At 49.5% G+C, this 19001-nt stretch overlaps 1 protein-coding gene across 1 annotated transcript in view; it reads left to right on the forward strand.

Annotated features, from left to right (window-relative positions):
* ARHGAP44 (Rho GTPase activating protein 44) overlaps positions 1-19001 on the forward strand; it is a 142800-nt gene that overhangs the window by 110909 nt on the left and 12890 nt on the right. Inside the window, exons 11-16 of the mRNA XM_027131091.1 lie at positions 5149-5260; positions 5672-5753; positions 9415-9495; positions 12037-12150; positions 12748-12839; positions 14487-14667. Coding sequence (XP_026986892.1) covers positions 5149-5260; positions 5672-5753; positions 9415-9495; positions 12037-12150; positions 12748-12839; positions 14487-14667 — 662 coding nt within the window. The remainder of the gene's footprint in view (positions 1-5148; positions 5261-5671; positions 5754-9414; positions 9496-12036; positions 12151-12747; positions 12840-14486; positions 14668-19001) is intronic.

Genomic DNA, 19001 nt, shown 5'->3' on the forward strand with positions numbered 1-19001 from the left:
CCCCTCCCCTCCTCCCCCTCCTCCTCCCCTCCTCCCCCTCCTCCTCCCCCTCCCCTTCCTTCCCCCTCTGATCCTCCACCTCCTCTTTCTCTAATTGAAAAAATAGACCTTTTAACATTTTTGATCATAACCTTTTTATAGAGATCCTGAAAATATGATTGATACAGACATTAGAAAGCATTTCATATGAGCCACATATAAAGAGACGTTGGTGACTTTTGTTTTTCTTGTTGTGTAAATGTTTTCCTGGAAGATAGACCTCATCTTTGGCTTCTTATACAGGCAATTTAAAAATCATTACTCCATCTTCATTTAATCTGGTCAGCCAATCAATATTTATTTAGGGCATTTATTACTGAGCAAAATATAAAAGAGTGAGATGGGGGCTTATGAATTTATGAGGGGAGAGGAGTCTAGCATCTGTCACATAAACCTGATTCATTCAAAACAGTCAATAAGCACTCTAAGTATCACTAGGTCCGGGGGGCAGAGAGGGAGTGGGCAGAAGGGGAGGAAGCTGACGAACCATGAAGCTGTATGTCTGCTGCCCCCTGTAAGCCAGGTGTGTTTTAGATTCAGCTATTAGGAAGGGATGGGAATAAATGGGTTTTTTACCCCATTTTAAGTGCCAGGCATTTTCATGTATATTACCAGTGAAAAGATGATAAGGTCTCTTCAGCCCCTGAGGGATGGTTTCATGGAGGGAGGTGAACTTGGCTTATTCTTTCCCCATCATTTGTTTGTAATTATGGAAAAACTGAAAGACAAGAGAAGATACTGCACCTCATCATCTGCCTTATGGTCAGTCAGGTCCATCTCTACCTTCACCTTCCGCCCCAGCCCCTGGCTGGACGTTTTGAAGCCTATCCCAGACATTCTGTCATTGCAACTGCAGGACTTCAGTGTGTGTGTCTCTGAAAGATAAGGAGTGTTTCTAAATGTAACTGTGCGGTATTATTCTATAAAAAAGTGAAAAGAATTTATTGCTGCCTTCACATGCCGACTCAGTGTGAACAGGGTCTGGAAGATCAGGTCCTCCGACTTCTCCCGTGTTGTCTCCTGACTCTCCCACCTGCTCTTTCCAGACCTTTCCGCCTCTCACCAGGCCTCACTCTCACTTGCGTTGTCTGCCTCACCCTCCAGCTTTGCTTCAGCTCTTCTTTAATAACAAGTAGGCTCAGGTTGCCCCAAGCCTAGAAAAATCTCTTCTCTCAATCCAACCACAGCCTCATATTCCTTCCCTTGCACTTTGGTTTTGTGTTTTATGCTACCCAATTTCTTTTTTAAAATTTTTTATTTTACTTATTTTTTATTGAAGTATCATTGATTTAGACCATGTTGTGTTAGTTTCAAGTGTACAGCAAAGTTCAGTTATACATATATATTTTTCATATTCTTTTCCATTATGATTTACTGCAGGATATTGAATATAGTCCCCTGTGCTATATAGTAGACCTTGTTGTTTATCTCTTTTATGTATTGTAGTTTGTATCTGCTAATCCCCAACTCCTAGTTTATCCCTCCCCCACCCCCGTTCCTCTTTGGTAACCATAGTTTGTTTTCTAAGTCTGTGAGTCTGTTTCTGTTTTGTAAATAAGTTCATTTGTATCATTTTTTTAGATTCCACATATAAGTGATATCCTGTGATATTTGTCTTTCTCTGTCTGACTTACTTCGCTTAGAATGATAGTCTCTAGGTCCATCCATGTTGCTGCGAATGGTATTGTTTCATTCTTTCTTTATGGCTGAGTAGTATTCCATTGTATATATAGACCTCATCTTCTTTATCCACGCATCTGTTGATGGACATTTAGGTTGCTTCCATGTCTTGGCTGTTGTGAATAGTGGTGCTATGAACATAGGGGGTCATGTATCTCTGTTAGTTAGAGTTTTCTCTGGATATGTGCCCAGGACTGGCATTGCTGGATCATATGACAACTCTATTTTGAGTTTTTTAAGGAACCTCCATCCTGTTCTCCGTAGTGGCTTGCGCTACTCAGTTTCTTAAAGTAGCTCTCATCATCTGTTGCTCCTGCATCCTCACCACCACTCACTCACTCACTCCTCTTCTTTTTTTGGTCCCTTCTGCCCCCACGACTGGGCTGAGGCTGCGCTCAGTGGTCCCCAGGGATCCCCACTGCTACTTCCCATGACTTAGTTCAGCCGCCTTGGCCGTCACTGCCTGTGAAGTTGCTAACATAGTCGTCCTTGAAACCAGCTCTTCCCTGGACTCCTGGGTCCCCCCCGCCCCCGCCGGCAGCATCAGGGCAGCAGCGGGGGGAATCTGCACCACCCGGCCCTGCCCTCTGCTCTCTCTGATCTCTGCTGCGGTGCTCTCACCCTCTCTGAGAGCTTCGCCTGCCCTTAGTGAGGACTCGGGGTTCTCGTCCTCCCGTGGGCTCCACTCCTGAGTTTTCTGCCATGTCCTCAACATTTCCATGCAGATTGTCCTCTCACGCCCCCAAAACTGGACTCACGAGCTATTTTAACAACCCTCCCACCCCTGCACCCCCGGTGTTTGTCACTGCATGAAGCAGCCGTCTCAGTGACACCGTCAGAAATCTAAAAGCTTCTCTTTGAAAACTCTGCCCCTTCGCTTTGACTCCGCCCATCACCGGGTGTGGCTGCTCTCCCCCCAGGGCCGTGGCGTGGTTGATGAGGGTCTCGCCCTCACCTTCGATGCACGTGCAGCCTGCTTTGGGGCTGTAGCAGCCTTACGTATGCACTGGTCCAAACGTGCTCACGAGGCTTCCTCACGGGGATGCCATAGAGCTTTGGACATCGATTTATCTGACATACCCTATCCTGAGAAGGGGGCTAGCAGTCTTAGCAGGCAGAAAACTCAGTGTTCCGGATGAGGCATGTTTTCTTCTGAAGGAACTTGGAAATCTGAGTGGCCATAAACAGTTAAAGGAGCAAGGGGGATCCTGCCAGCGTCTCAGTGTCTGGGCTGCATCACAGAATTCAAGGAGCTGAGCAGGTGAAACAAACCAATGGGTCTTCCACCTGCGTCTACCTTCCCTGTGACTTGGGGGCTCCCCTCCAACTCTGACCTGCTCGTGTCTCCCCTTCCACACGCCCCTGGCTTCCTTCTCCCTTTATACGGCAGTAGCTCACTTTTGCAGCGGTTCACGTGGAAGAGGTGGCAATGACTCGAAAGTAACTTTAAGAATAAAACATGAAGGGGCTGCAGGAGGCAGAGGCGTTGCTCCCTGGTAACCACCCCCAGTCTGCCCATCCCCTGAGGGCATGGCCTTGATGAGTCCCTCAAGGTGTAGCCCTGTGCCTCCTGAGATACGCAGACACACAGACATATACACACACAAAGACACACACACACACAAAGACAGACACAAAGACACGGACACACACGCAAAGACACAGACACACACAGAGACACACACACACACAAAGACACAAACAGACACACAGAGACACAGACACACATATACACAGACACAGACACAAAGAAACAGACACACACACAAAGACACAGACACACACACAAAGACACGGACACACACAAAGACACGGACACACACACACAAAGACACACACAAAGACACAGACACACAAAAGACAGACACAAAGACAGACACACAAAGACACAGACACAGAGACACAGCCACAAAGAAACAGACACACAAAGACACAGACACAGACACACAAAGACACAGATACACACAAAGACACAGACACACACAAAGACACAGACACACACAAAGACACACACACACACCCAAAGACACAGACACAAAGACACAGACACACACACACAAAGACACACACAAAGACACAAAGACACGGACACACACAGAGACACAGGTGCACACACACACTGTAGACCTTTGTGCATGCATCCACCTCCTAGACCTCCAGCTCTGACCAGGTCTCAGTCAAAGTTTTCTCCGAAATACATTCTTTTTTTTAACTTGAAGTATAGTTGCTGTACAATATTATATAAATTACATGTATACAATATACTGATTCACAATTTTTAAAGGTTATACTCCATTTATAGTCTTTATAAAATATGGGCTGTATGCCCTGTGTTGTACAGTATATCCTTGTAGCTTATTTTATACCTAATAGCTTGTACCTCTCAATCCTCTACGCCTATATTGGCCCTCCCCATTAGTAACTACTAGTTTGTTCTCTGTATGTGTTGAGTCTGCTTCTTTTTTGTTATCTTCACTAGTTTGTTGTATTTTTTAGATCCCACATATAAGTGCTATCATACAGTATTTGTCTTTCTCTGTCTGACTTATTTCACTAAGCATAATGTCCTCCAAGTCCATCTATGTTGCTGCAAATGACACAGTTTCATTCCTTTTTACAGCTGAGTAACATTCCGTCGTATATATACAACCGCATCTTCTTTATCCGTTCATCTGTTGATGGACACTTAGTTTGCTTCCCTATCTTGGCAATTGTAAAGAACGCTGCTGTGGTCATGGGGGTGCATGTATCTTTTCAAATTAGTGTTTTTGTTTTTCCAAAATGTATCTTAAATACACAAGAACAGGAAGTCAAAGTGCCCAGGGTTCATTTATCCAACAAATGCGTACTGAACCAGAACACTGGGTCACCCCGTACTAGGCGCTGGGGACACAGCTGTGGGCGAGGCTTGGGTCCTGCCACTCCAATATTGATAAACGGTGACAAGAAGGAGGCACCTAGTTGATCATGGAGGAACGGGGTGGGTAGACTGCCTGTCAGGTTTTTAATTTATTTATTTATTTATTTATTTATTAGTTGGCTGTGTTGGGTCTCTGTTGCTGTGCATGGGCTTTCTCTACTTGCGTTGAGTGGGGGCTACTCTTTGTTGTGGTGTGTGGGCTTCTCATTGTGGTGGCTTCTCTCTGTTGCGGAGCACGGGCTCTAGGCGCGTGGGCTTCAGTAGTTGTGGCTCATGGGCTCAATAGTTGTGGCTCGCGGGCTCTAGAGCGCAGGCTCAGTAGTTGTGGCGCACGGGCTTAGCTGCTCTGCGGCATGTGGGATCCTCCTGGACCAGGGCTCGAACCCGTGTCCCCTGCATTGGCAGGCGGATTCCTAACCACTGGGCCACCAGGGAAATCCCTGCCTGTCCGTTTTGCTTTTGTGCCTTGGAGGTTCAGGCTGCCCTGTGACCCCCTGTCCTGTCGGCAGGGCCTCTTCCGAGTAGCCCCATCTGCCTCCAAGCTGAAGAAGCTGAAGGCTGCCCTGGACTGCTGCGTGGTGGACGTGCAGGAGTGCTCAGCAGATCCCCACGCCATTGCAGGTGGGCCTCGCAACTGGGGGGGCTCCGGGAGAGGGGTGGGCGTGGAGGGTGTGCGGCCACGTGTCGGGGCCACTCGAGCCACGGGCTTCCCAGCATGCTCCAGGCATGTCCACTCAGGACCCCGCTTGAGCCCTGGTGGCTGTGGCCCTTGAAGGGAGGCCTTCCCATCCCCCACGTGCCAGGGGAAGGGGCGAGGGTGGGAAACATGAGCGGGGAGGCCCGTGTGATCATCAGCCCAGGGCCCACGGCCGCGCCAGAGCCTCAGATCCGGTCACGCGGCAGCCACCGTGTGACCTTGTCACGTGGGTCGGGGAACCGTCCCCAGACGTGGCCCCCATGATGGCGCTGGCTGGTAGCATGTGTCTCTGCCGTGTCCCAGTGGCTCACGGACCATATGGTGTTCATGTCCAGGAGCTTTGAAATCTTACCTCCGGGAGCTGCCAGAACCTCTGATGACTTTTGAGCTCTACGATGAGTGGATCCAGGCTTCTAAGTGAGTACAGCACGTTTCGGGGTGTCTTCTGGGTTGTGGTTTATTTGGGAGTCTTTATGGAAATTGTGAAAGCATGCCACCTGGGATCCAGCGAATCCCTTTCTTGGTATGTGTCACGGGGAAAGGCTTGTACGTGTGCCCGGAGAAGTGTGTACCAGGGTGTTGGTCGTGCGGTCACCTTGAATAGCAGAAGGGAATGACCGAATAAAATACGGTATAGCTACACTCTCACATGCCCAGCGGCACTTCGAAAAACGGGTAGAGCTATTCCTGCTCACCTGTAGAGGTACGAAGATTTAATTTTGAGTGAACTAAAGTTAACAAGAACCCACAGGATAGTCTGTTGTTTTAAAAAGAAGAAATACAAAAAACACACTCAAAACGATACAATTTTAGGAGTGCCTCTGTAAGTGTGTAACTGCATAAAAGAAGGTTCTGGAAAGGCTCACACTGGCAGGTGGGGATGATTCCTTCCAGAGAAAAGAGCAGGACAAGGGAGTGGTGACAGGGGTCTTTACCCTCATCTGTAATAGGTAAAAAATATTAACAACAACTAACGAATAACTAACATCAAAATACAATGTCCGGGCAGTGGATGCCATCCCCACTCTCCTGAAGGTGAGCCTGGAGGGGGGGCCTCAGCAGGGAGGTGGCAGGAACGAGGCCCAGACCCTGGTCGTGCATCGGGAAGGTGGGGGTATGGAGATCGGGGGGGCTGGTGCTCAGCAGGTGACGCCCCAGCCTTGTCACCTGTGTAGCTCCGCAGCGTGGGATTCCTTGCGTCCTTCCTCACTTGATTCGTGGTTAGGATTTTAGTATGTATTTTCTTCGGCCCTCAGTAAGAGCTGACTTCAGTACAGGCTACTGTTTGGAAGAATCAGTGTTTACTGAGTAAATGGACACGGCTAGGGAGGACACAGGAGAATGGGCACCAGAGAGAGGCTGGGAGAGATGAGGGTGGAGATGGTCCAGGAGAAAAAGATACAGGAGGGAGAGGAACATCTCATGGGAGGACTGAGCTCGGTGCCCATGAAAGGATGACTCCTGGGGGTCTCTAATCGTGGGGTTTAGTAGTGAAAAGCAGTCAGCTGAGCTGCTCCAACAGGATGCTGGAGTGCGTGTGTGCTTCCATAAGAACGGGGGCTGCAAGAGAACCCAGCTGACCTGGAAGTGAAGCCAGGCTGGCGTGTGCAGAGCTAGAAAAAGCCCGCTCCGGTTACCGTGCACACCTCTGGTTTTTTATCCAAGGTAGAATAGAGATGATGCATTTTAAAAGGCTGGCTGACTGCCTGGTATTCCTACATCTCATGGTGGAAAGTGAGTTTTAGAGCCCACGGGGATCCTAATAATCACAGGTGATGCCATTTGTTGAGTGTTTATTAGAGGCTTGTCATCGTTCTAAGCTCGTTATATGTTTTTAACTCATCTGATTTTCACAACAACCCTATGAAGGCGGTTGTGCTGTCTTCCCTATTTTATAGATAAGGAAGTCGAGTCACAGAGCAGGTGTTCATGGCAGGTTACTTGCCGTCTGATAAGTGACAGGACGAGGATGTGAGTCCAAGGAGTCCGGCTCCGGAGCCCACGTGCTTCACGGCGCTCCACGCCTCTCTAGAATGACACGGGGGTCCTGGGCACGACGATGAGTGAGGACATATCTTTTGTTGGACGCTGCCCCTTTTATTTGCTGAATGTGTGGGTGGTCTTGATGACTCCAAGCTGGAGGAGGAGAGGGCAGCCGGCTGCTTCGGATCAGAGAGAGACCGTTCCCGATGATTTACAAAGCTGGGCTTCATTAGGAAGTAGGGGTGAGCGGATGCCTCGAAGAGCTCAGGTCTTGGAACCAAGGGAAAGCAAAGGCTTCTTTCTGCCCCTGGAGGAGATGCATGTTGTGCATGAAGATTCTGGGCATGGTGGTGGCGGCCACCCCGAGGCCACAGTCTCTAACGAAGGTAATTTTGCCCAGGACAGCCACCTTCAACCCTCTGTGTGCATCAGTCTCCTGCAAAGCTTTAAAAGATACCTAGGTTCAATGCCTGGACCTCCTTTTCAGAGACTCTGGTGTCATTCTCTTTGTTTCAAAGCTCCCAAGGCTACTGGGTTGATAACCATTGACCTTTGGTGAAGCTGAATGTCACCAGAGAGCCGCACTCACCCTCACGGGGGATTGGCCTTCAGGGAAGCTCTGCCTCTGGCCGGGCCATCCAGGAGTCGGGGCGGGGACTGGCGGGAGACAGCAGGAGCAGTAGTGAGGGATCTGCCAGGCGAGGTGGCCTGGGACTTGTCTGGTCACGTGTGCTGAGCGTTTCCATGCAGGAAGCGCGGAGCAGCCCAGAGGCTGAGCCAGGCCTACCAGAGGCGGCAGGAAGGCCCGAGGCTCCTGTCACTCCCAGGCTTTCTCCCTCTTCGTGCTGGCCATCCCCTCCCACGCGACCGTTCCCCCGAAACCTTTGCCTGGTGGGCTCCTTCGGACTCTTTGGGCCCGTCTTCCTGGCACCCAGTCGTCAAGCAGCTGGCAGTGAGGATCCGTCCCATCCCCTGTGTTCTTTCTCTGTGGAGAACTGATCTGCGGGTTCGAGGCTGTGTTTGTGTAGCTGGTTAGGTTGTGAGCTGGGCTGGTGGGGCAGGGCGGGGGAGGCAACGGTCTCCTCTGATTGCATCCTGATTCCCAGCCCTTGGGACACTGCCTGGCACACGGGAGACCCTCGGTACGTGGGTGCTGATTTTTATTGAAGGGGAGGTCTTGGCAGAATCTGCCCTTTCAAGGGCTGAGGAGTGGAAAAGGGAGATTTTCTTGCCTGGGTCAGGATGGGCGGGAGGACTTCTGGGGACCCAGCGATGGCCACTGCCCTGCCTTGGGCCCCGGGTCAAGGGGTCAGAGCTGGGCCTCCCTGTTGGCATTTGCTTTTTAGTTTTTCTCGAGAAAAGGTTCTTTGAACATAAGGCCTTCCTAACCGTGTCAGCCTTGATGTAGGTTTTCATGAAAAGTAAATTTAAAAATGTAGTCCTATAAGTAATTTCTTTTAATCCTTATAGGGTTTATCAATAAAGAAACCTTTAGAGCAAATCTTTTTGTAGAGTAGAGAATCCTTTGGTCATGGAAATTATCCATCTCTGAGTTATGTCTTCAAGGGTCAGATGTCCTTATGTCTGTATGAGTTCATGTAAGTTACTTGTTCAGAAGGTGTTTATTGAGCATCTATTATGTGCCAGATGACAAGACACTTAATGTGCATTAACTAATACCCGTGGAACAGGCCAGTCAGCTGCCACCGTGGTGTGAAGGTGGGGTTGACCTGTTTCTGGTGTCCTGTTGCTGTGACAGAATCGCCCTCCTGATGACACCACAGCCCCGCCCACTCCAGAGGCCAGGTGTCTGGCCTCTGCCCTCCCCCCTCACCTGCTGCCCCGGCACCCATTCACCTGGGCCATGTGACCTGTGTAGGGGAAGTTTTGTTCAAATAGCCCAGGCAAAACAGAAAGAGACCTTAGAGGGGGAAATAATAAGAACCAAACATTTGCATGATAATAGTTTACTGATATGATCACTAACAACGGCTGGTTCGTTTTTCTCAAATATTTCGATGGCTGGTGAATATGAATCCCGGTGGGACCTCATCGATTCGTGCTCAACCAATGGCTTTTCCCGTTAATTTCCCAGCATCCAGGAGCAGGACACGAGGCTCCAGGCTCTGTGGAATGCTTGTGAGAAATTGCCCAAGGCCAATTACAACAACATCCGGTGAGTGGACCCTGGAGACACTGGGTCAAGGTTATTTAAGCCTCAGACACGTGTTTCCGGGCCAAAAGGCATGGTCACTGGCAGGCATGGTGTTATATGGTGTCCAAAGCATGGTTAACATGCAGGGTCTCTTTTCAACCTCAGGCAGCCCTGGGAGGCTGTGAATTACCATTTTGCACGTGAGGAAACAGACTAAAAGGGACTGTGAGACTTTGCAGGCTACCTGGCCAGCTGTTGGCTAATGCAGTTAAGTTCTTTGATTTGCAAGGAGCAAAGATGAATGCAGGCTGTTTCCAGATATCGGGGGTTTATTGTAAAGATGGGTGCCCGTGGACACTGCGGAGAAGCTGACCAGACCCTGAGCTGGGCTTGGCAGGTGTGTCCTGGAGCTAGGCTGCAGGAGGAAGAGGCCGGGAGAATATTCTGTGGTTTCCACCTTTCAGCAGCAATTTCCCACGAGTCTGTCTCTTACTTTTCTTGCTTCCGCCAGGATTTCACTTCCTGCTCCCTCGTCACGTTGTCTGTGCCAGCGTTGCCCCTGGCCCTGCCCCTCTCCTGGGTACTTCCTTAGATGCAGATTTTCAGCTTCAGCTGCTGCTGCCATCTGCCTGATGATTTCCGTTTTCCTGTTAAAAACCCCAGGAGCGACTTGCCATGACTTACACATAGAATTCCTGTACGGCCCAGCAGTTCCACTTCTGGATGTATTCCCAAAAGATGTTGAAAGTAGGGACTTGATTTTGTACGCCTATGTCAATGGCAGCGCGATTCACAATAGCCAAGAGGTGGGAGCAGCCCGAACGTCCGGTGATGGATAAATGCGTAAACAAAGTACACATACAATGCGATAGCCAGCCTTCAAAAGGGAGGACATTCTGATTCTTGCTACAGCATGGATGAACCTTGAAGGCTTTACGCTAACCGAGGGAAGCCAAACACAAAAGGACAAATACTGAACAGTTCTACTCATAAGAGGTACCTAGAGCAGTCAGTTCATGGAGACAGAAAGTAGAATGGTGGTTGCCAGGGGCTTTGAGGGGGTGAAGCAGCAGGTGGTCTGTCACTTAATGGGTGCAGAGTTTTAGTTTGGGGTGATGGAAAATTCTGGAGATGGGTAGTGGCGATGGTTGCATCACAGTGTGAAAGTATTTAACGCTACTGAGTTATACACTTTAAAATGCTTAACTTGGTCGATTTATGTATCCAAAATTGAAAAACAAAATCCCAACAGCAAGAATCAGATGGGTATGACTCTTCAGGTGTTGCTAGGCCACTGCCAGCCTGTGGGCTGACTCAGCTCAGGTCCCACGTCCTGGTCCAGGCGCGTGCGGCCGCTTGGAGGGTATGACGTGGCGGGAGAGGCTGTGGGGAGAGGGGCCCGCTGGCAGCTTTAGTGGCCTCTGTGGTCCTTCTGCTCCGTGGGCAGGAGGTAAGTCAGCAGTTCCTGAAGGAACCACTTCACCGTTGTCCAGGCAGAAGGGGGCTGGACCCGCCGCCCGTGTAACAGAGGCCGGGGCCTCCGTGCGGCCCGGCGGGTTTGCCGTGGTCTCTTTTTATGCCTCATTTGTGCACAGCTCACTTGCTGATTTTTTTTAAATAATAGCTTTATTGAAATACAACTCATATACCATCGTGCCCTTTTAAAGCGTACAACCGAAGGGCTTTTCGTAGAGCTGTGCAGCTATCACCACTGTCTAATTTTAGAACATTTTCATCACCCCAAAGAGAAACTCTGTGCCCAGTAGCAGTCATTCCCCGTTTCTGCCCAGCCAGTCCTTGGCAAACACTCATCTACGTTCCGTGTCTGTTTGCCTGTGCTGGGCACCTCATAGAGATGGAACCATTCAACGTGGGGTCTCCAAGTCTGGCTTCTTTCACTTGGCATCACGCTCCTGAGGTTCCTCCGTGTGGTAGCACGTGTCAGTATTTCATTCCTTATTAGGGCTGAAGAGTATTCTCTTGTCCGGATGGACTGCATTTGATTCATCTGTTCATCCCTTAATGGCCATGTGGCTGGTCTCCCCTTTCTGGCTGTGATGAATAATGCTGCTGGGAACATTTGTGTCCACATTTGCGTGTGGACACATTTCTCTAGGAGTGGAATTGCTGGGCCACATGCTAAGTCTAGATTTAACTTTTTCTTCATTGGCTCTCAGAGCCCCACCGAGGTTAACCCCAGGGGACACCACCCCTAGCATGTAAATGGCCCCACCAAACTGCTTCTCACCTCTGCACACAGGGAGGGTGACAGGTGACAGAGGTTTGAAAAGAAGGAAGGACTTTCAGTCATCGTGCCGTGGGTCAGAAGGAAAGATGGAGAATTTTTCTGGCCAGGGTTAATCGAAGCCAGTGTTGACAGCTGAGTGAGAGCTGAGTCCGTCTGTTGTTGGAGCATTCTCGTGTCCTGACGCGTGACACGTCTTGATTATATTGTAGGATGTATGAATCTTGTTATCAGTAAGAGAAGTTTCCACCCGATGCTGAGGGACCACGGCTGGTTTTGAGCCCTTGTTAAACCTGGCCCTTCTCCCTTCCTTTCAGATACTTGATCAAGTTTTTATCCAAACTCTCAGAATATCAAGATGTCAACAAGATGACTCCCAGTAACATGGCAATTGTCTTAGGACCCAACTTGCTGTGGCCACAAGCGGAAGGGTGAGTCCAGGGAGGAAGGGGTGTGTGGGTCACGTTGGGGGCAGGATGCTGCTGGGGCCTGGGCAGGATGGCCAGGGCCCCGGATATCCACCAGCCTCATGTATGTGTCAGGTCATGTGTCTGTCTTGGCCTGCTCCTTCTTTAGACTCAGGAGGAGACCCAGCAATCTTCAGAGCTTTCCTGTTGGTAGTCTCAGAGCTAGGCCTGCAGTCAGGGTCTTCTCTGAGCTCATCCGAGTCAGACTAGGCACGGCAGGCTCTTCCTGGCCCCCTGTGAACAGCACACATCCCAGCATCTGTGGGACAGAGGGCTATCTCAAAAGGGAGAACAGAGCTGGGAAGAGGATGAACCCGGCAGTTACGAGAATCATACCTCACACCGAAAGGTGCCTCATGCTTGGCGATTTTGAGTATGTTACTTGCTCGTCTCCTGTAGGGAGGACCTCTGGGGTATCTGCATTCCGGAGAGGGGGAGAGAGGTTCAGAAAGGTGAAGTGTCCTTCCTGAGAGGATGCTTGCTCTCGGACTTCTGGTCCAGGGCCCCTTCCCTGCCTTGGCCGCTCACCTCGCCCTGCCCCGCTCTGTCCTGTGCTCACAGGAACATCACGGAGATGATGACCACAGTCTCGCTACAGATCGTCGGGGTCATCGAGCCCATCATCCAGCACGCAGACTGGTTCTTCCCCGGGGGTACGTGACAGCATCTGGGTGTGGGAGTGGGCTCCTGTGGAAAATGGGAGTGTCGTTGTGAGTTCCGAACCTCTGAAACCTTCGAGTACCACTGGCCAAAGGTGTGTGTATAATTGGTTTGTTTTTAATCCTCCTACACACAAGCACACGTGCACACATGCGCACACACGCACGCGCACACACGCACACACACACATACACCACTCAGGAATGGGGTCGAGTCACGTCAGCTTCTTACTCTCATCCCTGGTCAAGGGAAATTCTGGCCTGAAGGTGCTGTGCTAACCATGCCGTCAGATTTTATTGGTCTAACATCTACACCATAGTGTCTTTAAATCTGTCAATCATGAAATGCTGAAGCAGAAAAAAAAAAAAAGAGCGATGTTATGCTCTGTAGATGCAGAGGACGAACCTGGATTTGAGGTGAACATGAACTTTTATTCCGGGCTTAGGGATCACCTGGGTGCCATCCGTTCATTGCGCTAGGCTGTGTCCTTGGAGTTGCCCTCGGCATGTGAAGATGGGGCTCAGAGGCAACAAGATTCTTTTTTTGTACCTCGTTCAAAATGAAGCTCTCAAGACAGCTCCCTAAGATGGAGTTTCATAAATGTTCTTAGCGTGGAAGCACCCTTGGATAAGGGAATGACTCGCAGTGGTGACAGCTTTGAAGAGACAGACAGCAGTTGTTACATTACATTCAGTGTTAGCTTTTTAAAAAAGTACTGTACCTTATGTTTAGTAAATATTAAGGGTATGCTTTTGGCTGTGCAACAACAGACTATTAACTCATGTGGGGATATAATATTAATAATTCTCTGCTCTGTTCATCAGAAGTAATCACTTAGTGCTGATCTAACATTAAAGAGGTTTGATTGTCTTTTGGCTTCATGTGTTTTGACTGTGACAGCTCTGAAATGAGAGTTCAATTGATGACACAGTCGGGTGAGGATAGGAAATCAGGATAAAGAAATATAGGAGGTAGGAGTTAAAGGCATAATTCTGTGTAAGTTCTGTGCTCATTCATTGTCATGGCACATAAATAGGCTGTGACCGGGAAAGGATGAGACTAGAATCCATTTGATAGCCCGCAATCTTAGGTCTCTTTCTATTTCTAATCCTTTAAAATTTCTTTTTCTCTTTGGTTTTCCAGAAAGACATCGTCATCATCTACAGATAATAATATCGCCTGTTATTTTCTTTTCTTGACTAATTGCATTGGCTAGCACTTCTTCAGTAGTGTCAAATAACAGTGTTGAGAGTGGGCATTGCTCTTTTTCCTGATATGATTTAGACTACTCTGGCATTTCACTTTTACACATAAGGTTTGAGATAGATTATTTTGCCTTTTTCAAAAAGAAAGTACCCATCTGTTCCTATTTGGCTAAATTTGTTTTGTGAATCACAGATGAAAAATGCTTTATTAAATGCCCATCGTATTACACGCGAGGTGAGCATATGTGTTCACCTGGTAATAGGATGAATTATATTAAGATGAAGTAATATCAATAGATGATCTAACACTGAACTGTGGGACAAGATTTTCAGGGGTGACACATAAAGAAGTGGCCATCTCTGCTATCTCCCTCCTGCCCAGGAAGGCGATGGCTGACCCACAGACCATGTGCACCCATTCTGTCTTCCCCGCAGAGATAGAGTTCAACATCACGGGCAATTACGGGAGTCCGGTGCACGTGAACCACAATGCCAACTACAGCTCGATGCCCTCCCCAGACATGGACCCTGCCGACCGGCGCCAGCCCGAGCAGGCCCGCCGGCCCCTCAGCGTTGCCACGGATAACATGATGCTGGAGTTTTACAAAAAGGATGGGTATGAACTAGCATCCCTTTCTCAGTGTTGGGGGTTGTGGGATGGAGGGGTTGATTCAGATGGGATGACAGGAAGGCTGCACTTACCAGCAGCAGTTTGAGTGGGTTGTGTCTGGTAGCACGTCAGTCCATTCTTGATGCCTCCATCTGTGCTATTCGGGGTGCTAGGCTCGCTTCCCACCCTTCAGGACGGAAGTAAGTGCAGCCTTCCAAGCTGACAGTTGTGATCAGTATTGATTAGTTCTCATCAAAAGAAAAAAAAAAGTGGGTCAAAAGGGGACACTGAAAAAAAAAGATACTAAACACTTTATTTTGACTGAAAATTTACAAATGTACATCAATTCTCAAATCTTCAGCGGTTTTATTCTGACGATGGGTCTGCTCGTCTGCACCCCTCAGCAACATTCTGGCATCAGTAACACCTGCAGTGTGTAGTTTAACATTCCCAGTTTCAGCCTCTTTAAAACAGATTGAAAACCTAAACCTTGAAGCCATCTGAGTGTAAAATGCTTGTAAGTTTCCGAGAGTTGTTTTCCCGTCTTTTATGATCGACACCTACACCTACTTCGATGCGGTTGTTACGAGACTCATAAATGGGCCCAGCTTAATTCGCATAGGAATGACCCTCTTGCACCCACGTTAAATCAGTTCACATAATATGTAATTGCATGATGTGATTCCCATAAGAAGTCAAATGGGCGTAAACAGGTTTCCTAACGAGCACAGCTGATCCGTGGGAGGTGTCAGCTCAGCCCTGGCACCCACGTACGTGGGCTTGAGTCATCGGCTCATGTGTCCTACAGAGGAAAGGTTGAAAAACCCAGAACTGTGGAGGTACGTGAGTCTTACTTTCCACCCCTCTTCTCTTCTGAGTGGGAGTCGACCTTGGAGACCCACACCTGTGTCCTGTGATGATGGGGAGTGTTCACAAGGTCCAGTGTCCCTGCTTGTTCCCTTTCCCACCAGAGACCCTTCCCGTGAGAGGCAGGTGCGGGGTGTTTCTCTGCTCTGCGCTGTTGTTCATTGTATTCTGTCTGGTGGGGGAAGAAAAGCTGGAAATTCTTAGAAGTTAAAGGGAGTAGGGGGAGATTTCACCAATCTATAAAAAAAAAAAGAAGAGCATACTTAGAATCTGATCTTTGCCTCAGGGGGGAGAAAGAGAGAGATGCAGAGAAAGAGCGAGAGACCTAGCAAATGCATTGGAATTTGTTTTTAAAACTCAGTTTTAAGCGACTCAGTTCCTGTGTGAAGTGTCTCTTGCGGTGGGGTGGGGGATGCCCTGGAGGGGCAGTTCTGGTCCTTTGGTCCCAAGTGTTTCTGCATCAGAGGTGGGCTCCACCCTGATTCCCAGTCCCCTCTGAAAAGCCATCCAGGTGACCTCCATGAGAAAGTTATCACTGTGGAATCTCAGGGCGTTCGACATCCACTGGCCCCTGCAGCGTGGTCTTCTTAGTATAAAGATCCAGGGGTCATTGGGATTTCCGTGGACAGACTGCCATCCCACTGGGGCCCCAGGGGCTGCAGGCAGCTTTCCAGATGCTGCTGGGGCCTTACCACCAGAGGGTTTTTAGGGGTACGCAGAGGCCAGAACTACACAAGTCAAACCACCTCAGTGCTGTGCAGACTAGTCAATCTGTCCCTGGCAAACTCTCCCCAAATTGTGGATGTGTGGCCCGGATCAATAAGCTACCGAATTTCGAGGGTGGTTTGTTATGCAACTAAAGATAATCAGAACAAGCTTTAAAAAATAAAAAAGGATACTAATGTTCTGCCGCCGTGCAGCTCGGTGCAGCTGCTCTTTCCCGTCCTGAAACCTGACGTGCCTGTAGCCACTTCACTTGCGTTCTCATCCTTAGGGGGCCTCCACCAGGGCCAGCCGACAGCAGCCCCCGAATCCACGAGGATATTTACACCAGGGCTAGCGGCCTCCCTCAGAGCTCAGTTTAGTGCGTGACTCCTCCTCAGCCTGTGCTTGAAACTGCTCTGCAGGGGTCTTGTCTCACCAGCGCCCCTGCCCCCGGACCTTAGCCTGGACATTCTGTAATTTGGAATAAGCACATGTAATTGAGAAGTTCGGGAGCGATCTGAACGGTGCTCTATGGAACGCTAGTTCCCCTAATGCTAGGTTATGTTGGGGCAGGAGGCAAGGAGAGGGAAATCTGGGGTCTCATGTGTTCCTGAAACACAGGATTCAGCACGTCGAAACCCCTTTCTTGAGCGTATGGCTTCTCAGGGTCTTTTACGCGCTGTGACGTGCATGCATCTTCACAAGGGCCTGTGGCGTCATTTCCCGAGTTTATTAGGTCACAAAGCCTGTTGTCACGAGACGGTCAGAACTCGTGTTCCAAGGGACCTGGTTTTTTCAGTTGTGGATATTGAGGTCCTCTGCAGACCTAGTGGAAGGATGGAGAGCCTTCAAGAGACAGCCACCCTGAAAGGGGTTTATGTCGTGGACAGGGGGTGCAGGAATGTTACTTCAGAGAGAGCCCAAACCTGGGCTAAAACAAGCTTAGCTAGAAGGTTCTGGGAACCAGGGGAAACCTTGACTCATAGGTGGGGGTTGGATTGGTCAGCTGGGCCTCTGGGAGGTGCATTCTTGGCCCAGGCCCTGCCTCTGCTTCCACATTTCCAGGATTTACACATCTGTGGATGCTGATACTGGGGAGGTGAAGAAACTTTGTTGTTAGGCATTTAGGAGAGGAATTATCCCTAGAGGAGCTGGAAGTACCAGATTTGGGCCTTAGACAAGGCTAAGCCAGGATTTTTAGGATCCTTCTTATTCATCATTCACCTTGGCACCCGTCCTGCCTCTGCTCCCCGACCTCCAAGTTCACCCTAAACGGTGCGGGAACTCCCAAAGCTTCTGTGGGTTTTTGGGGAGATACCAGATTTTCTTTCCTCCTTTCTCTTTTCCCAAGTGTAACTGATCTCTAGAACAAAAATCTCAACCTCTCCGATCTGTGTAGACTTGAATACCTCAAAGCCATACGTTGGCTGACATCTCTGGTTAGGACTGTTCCTGACCAGGATTCAAAAACAGCATGACAGGGGGCTTCCCTGGCGGTCCAGTGGTTAGGACTCTGCGCTTCCACTGCAGGGGGCACGGGTCCAGTCCCTGGTCAGGGAACTAAGATCCCACGTGCCGCATAGCACAGCCAAAAATGAATAAAATAAAAACAGCATGACAGATGTCAACCCTACAGAGGCCAAAAGAAAACCAGAAAACAACCACTAACTCCTGATAGCTCATCACCTGGAATGGTCCACAGCAAACTTCTGTTCTCAGTCATACATGTGTTCTCTCTGTAGATACCTGTTCTTATGCTGGAATCTCCAACTTTCAGAATTTTTTTTTTTCCTGGGGCAGGCCTTTTTCTCCTAATTTTTAAGGTCCTAGATCTTCTCTTTTCCCTGTGTGGCCTGCCAGGTTACAGAGTTTAAAACAGGAATGCCATTCCGTTTCCTGAATCAAGGAGACCTGTTCCATGATACAGTCTCTCATGGAAAAATACAAAGTGCAGCTTAGGGTAAGTTCCCTGCAAACGTGAGGTCCCTGTAGACTGGGAGGAGTGAAGCAGGGTGAAGTAGGCTTCAGCGGGGCTGCCTCGCCAAGGTGAGGGTTTGCCAGCTGCCCTGCGTTAATCCTGAGGGCGAGCGGGTGTGAGAAGCCTGAATTCCCTGCCCCTCGTCACCTTACCCTACAGGGAGCCACGCGTCTCAGGGTCAGCTCCCCACACGCTGCAGGCGCTCGCCTCCCATCACCTGGCTCCCTCTTGAGAAGACCCAGGAAGTCCAGAAGGGAGGCTCTGCCCAGGTGCCCTCTGGGACTCTGCCACGTGCCCCTGCCTTCTGCTTATTGATTTCCAAACCCTTTGCTTCTCGGAGGTTCTTCCTGGCCTCTGGCTTCTCGCTTCTCCCTTGATACAGCCATAAAGGGATCCAAAAACCAAGCTCCTCTCGTTTTCACCGGAAGCAGTGGCCGTGGGAAATCTTTGACATCCATACGAGATGTGGGTATCTGTGCAGTGACTTCTGAGGGAGTTGGTTGTTTCTGGTTGATTGAACTTGGTCATTTTTATTTTATTTTATTATTTATTTATTTATTTAGGCTGTGTTGGGTCTTCGTTGCTGCGCGCGGGCTTTCTCTAGTTGTGGCGAGCGGGGGCTACTCTTCGTTGCAGTGCGCGGGCTTCTCACTGTGGTGGCTTCTCTTGTTGCGGAGCATGGGCTCTAGGCGCGCGGACTTCAGTAGTTGTGGCTCGTGGGCTCACTAGTTGTGGTGCACGGGCTTAGTTGCTCCGTGGCATGTGGGATCTTCCCGGACCAGGGCTCGAA

The sequence above is a fragment of the Aethalodelphis obliquidens genome, unplaced genomic scaffold, assembly GCF_003676395.1.
Source record: "Aethalodelphis obliquidens isolate GAN/ISIS:26980383/991018 unplaced genomic scaffold, ASM367639v1 scaffold38, whole genome shotgun sequence".
Classification (NCBI taxonomy): Eukaryota; Metazoa; Chordata; class Mammalia; order Artiodactyla; family Delphinidae; genus Aethalodelphis; species Aethalodelphis obliquidens.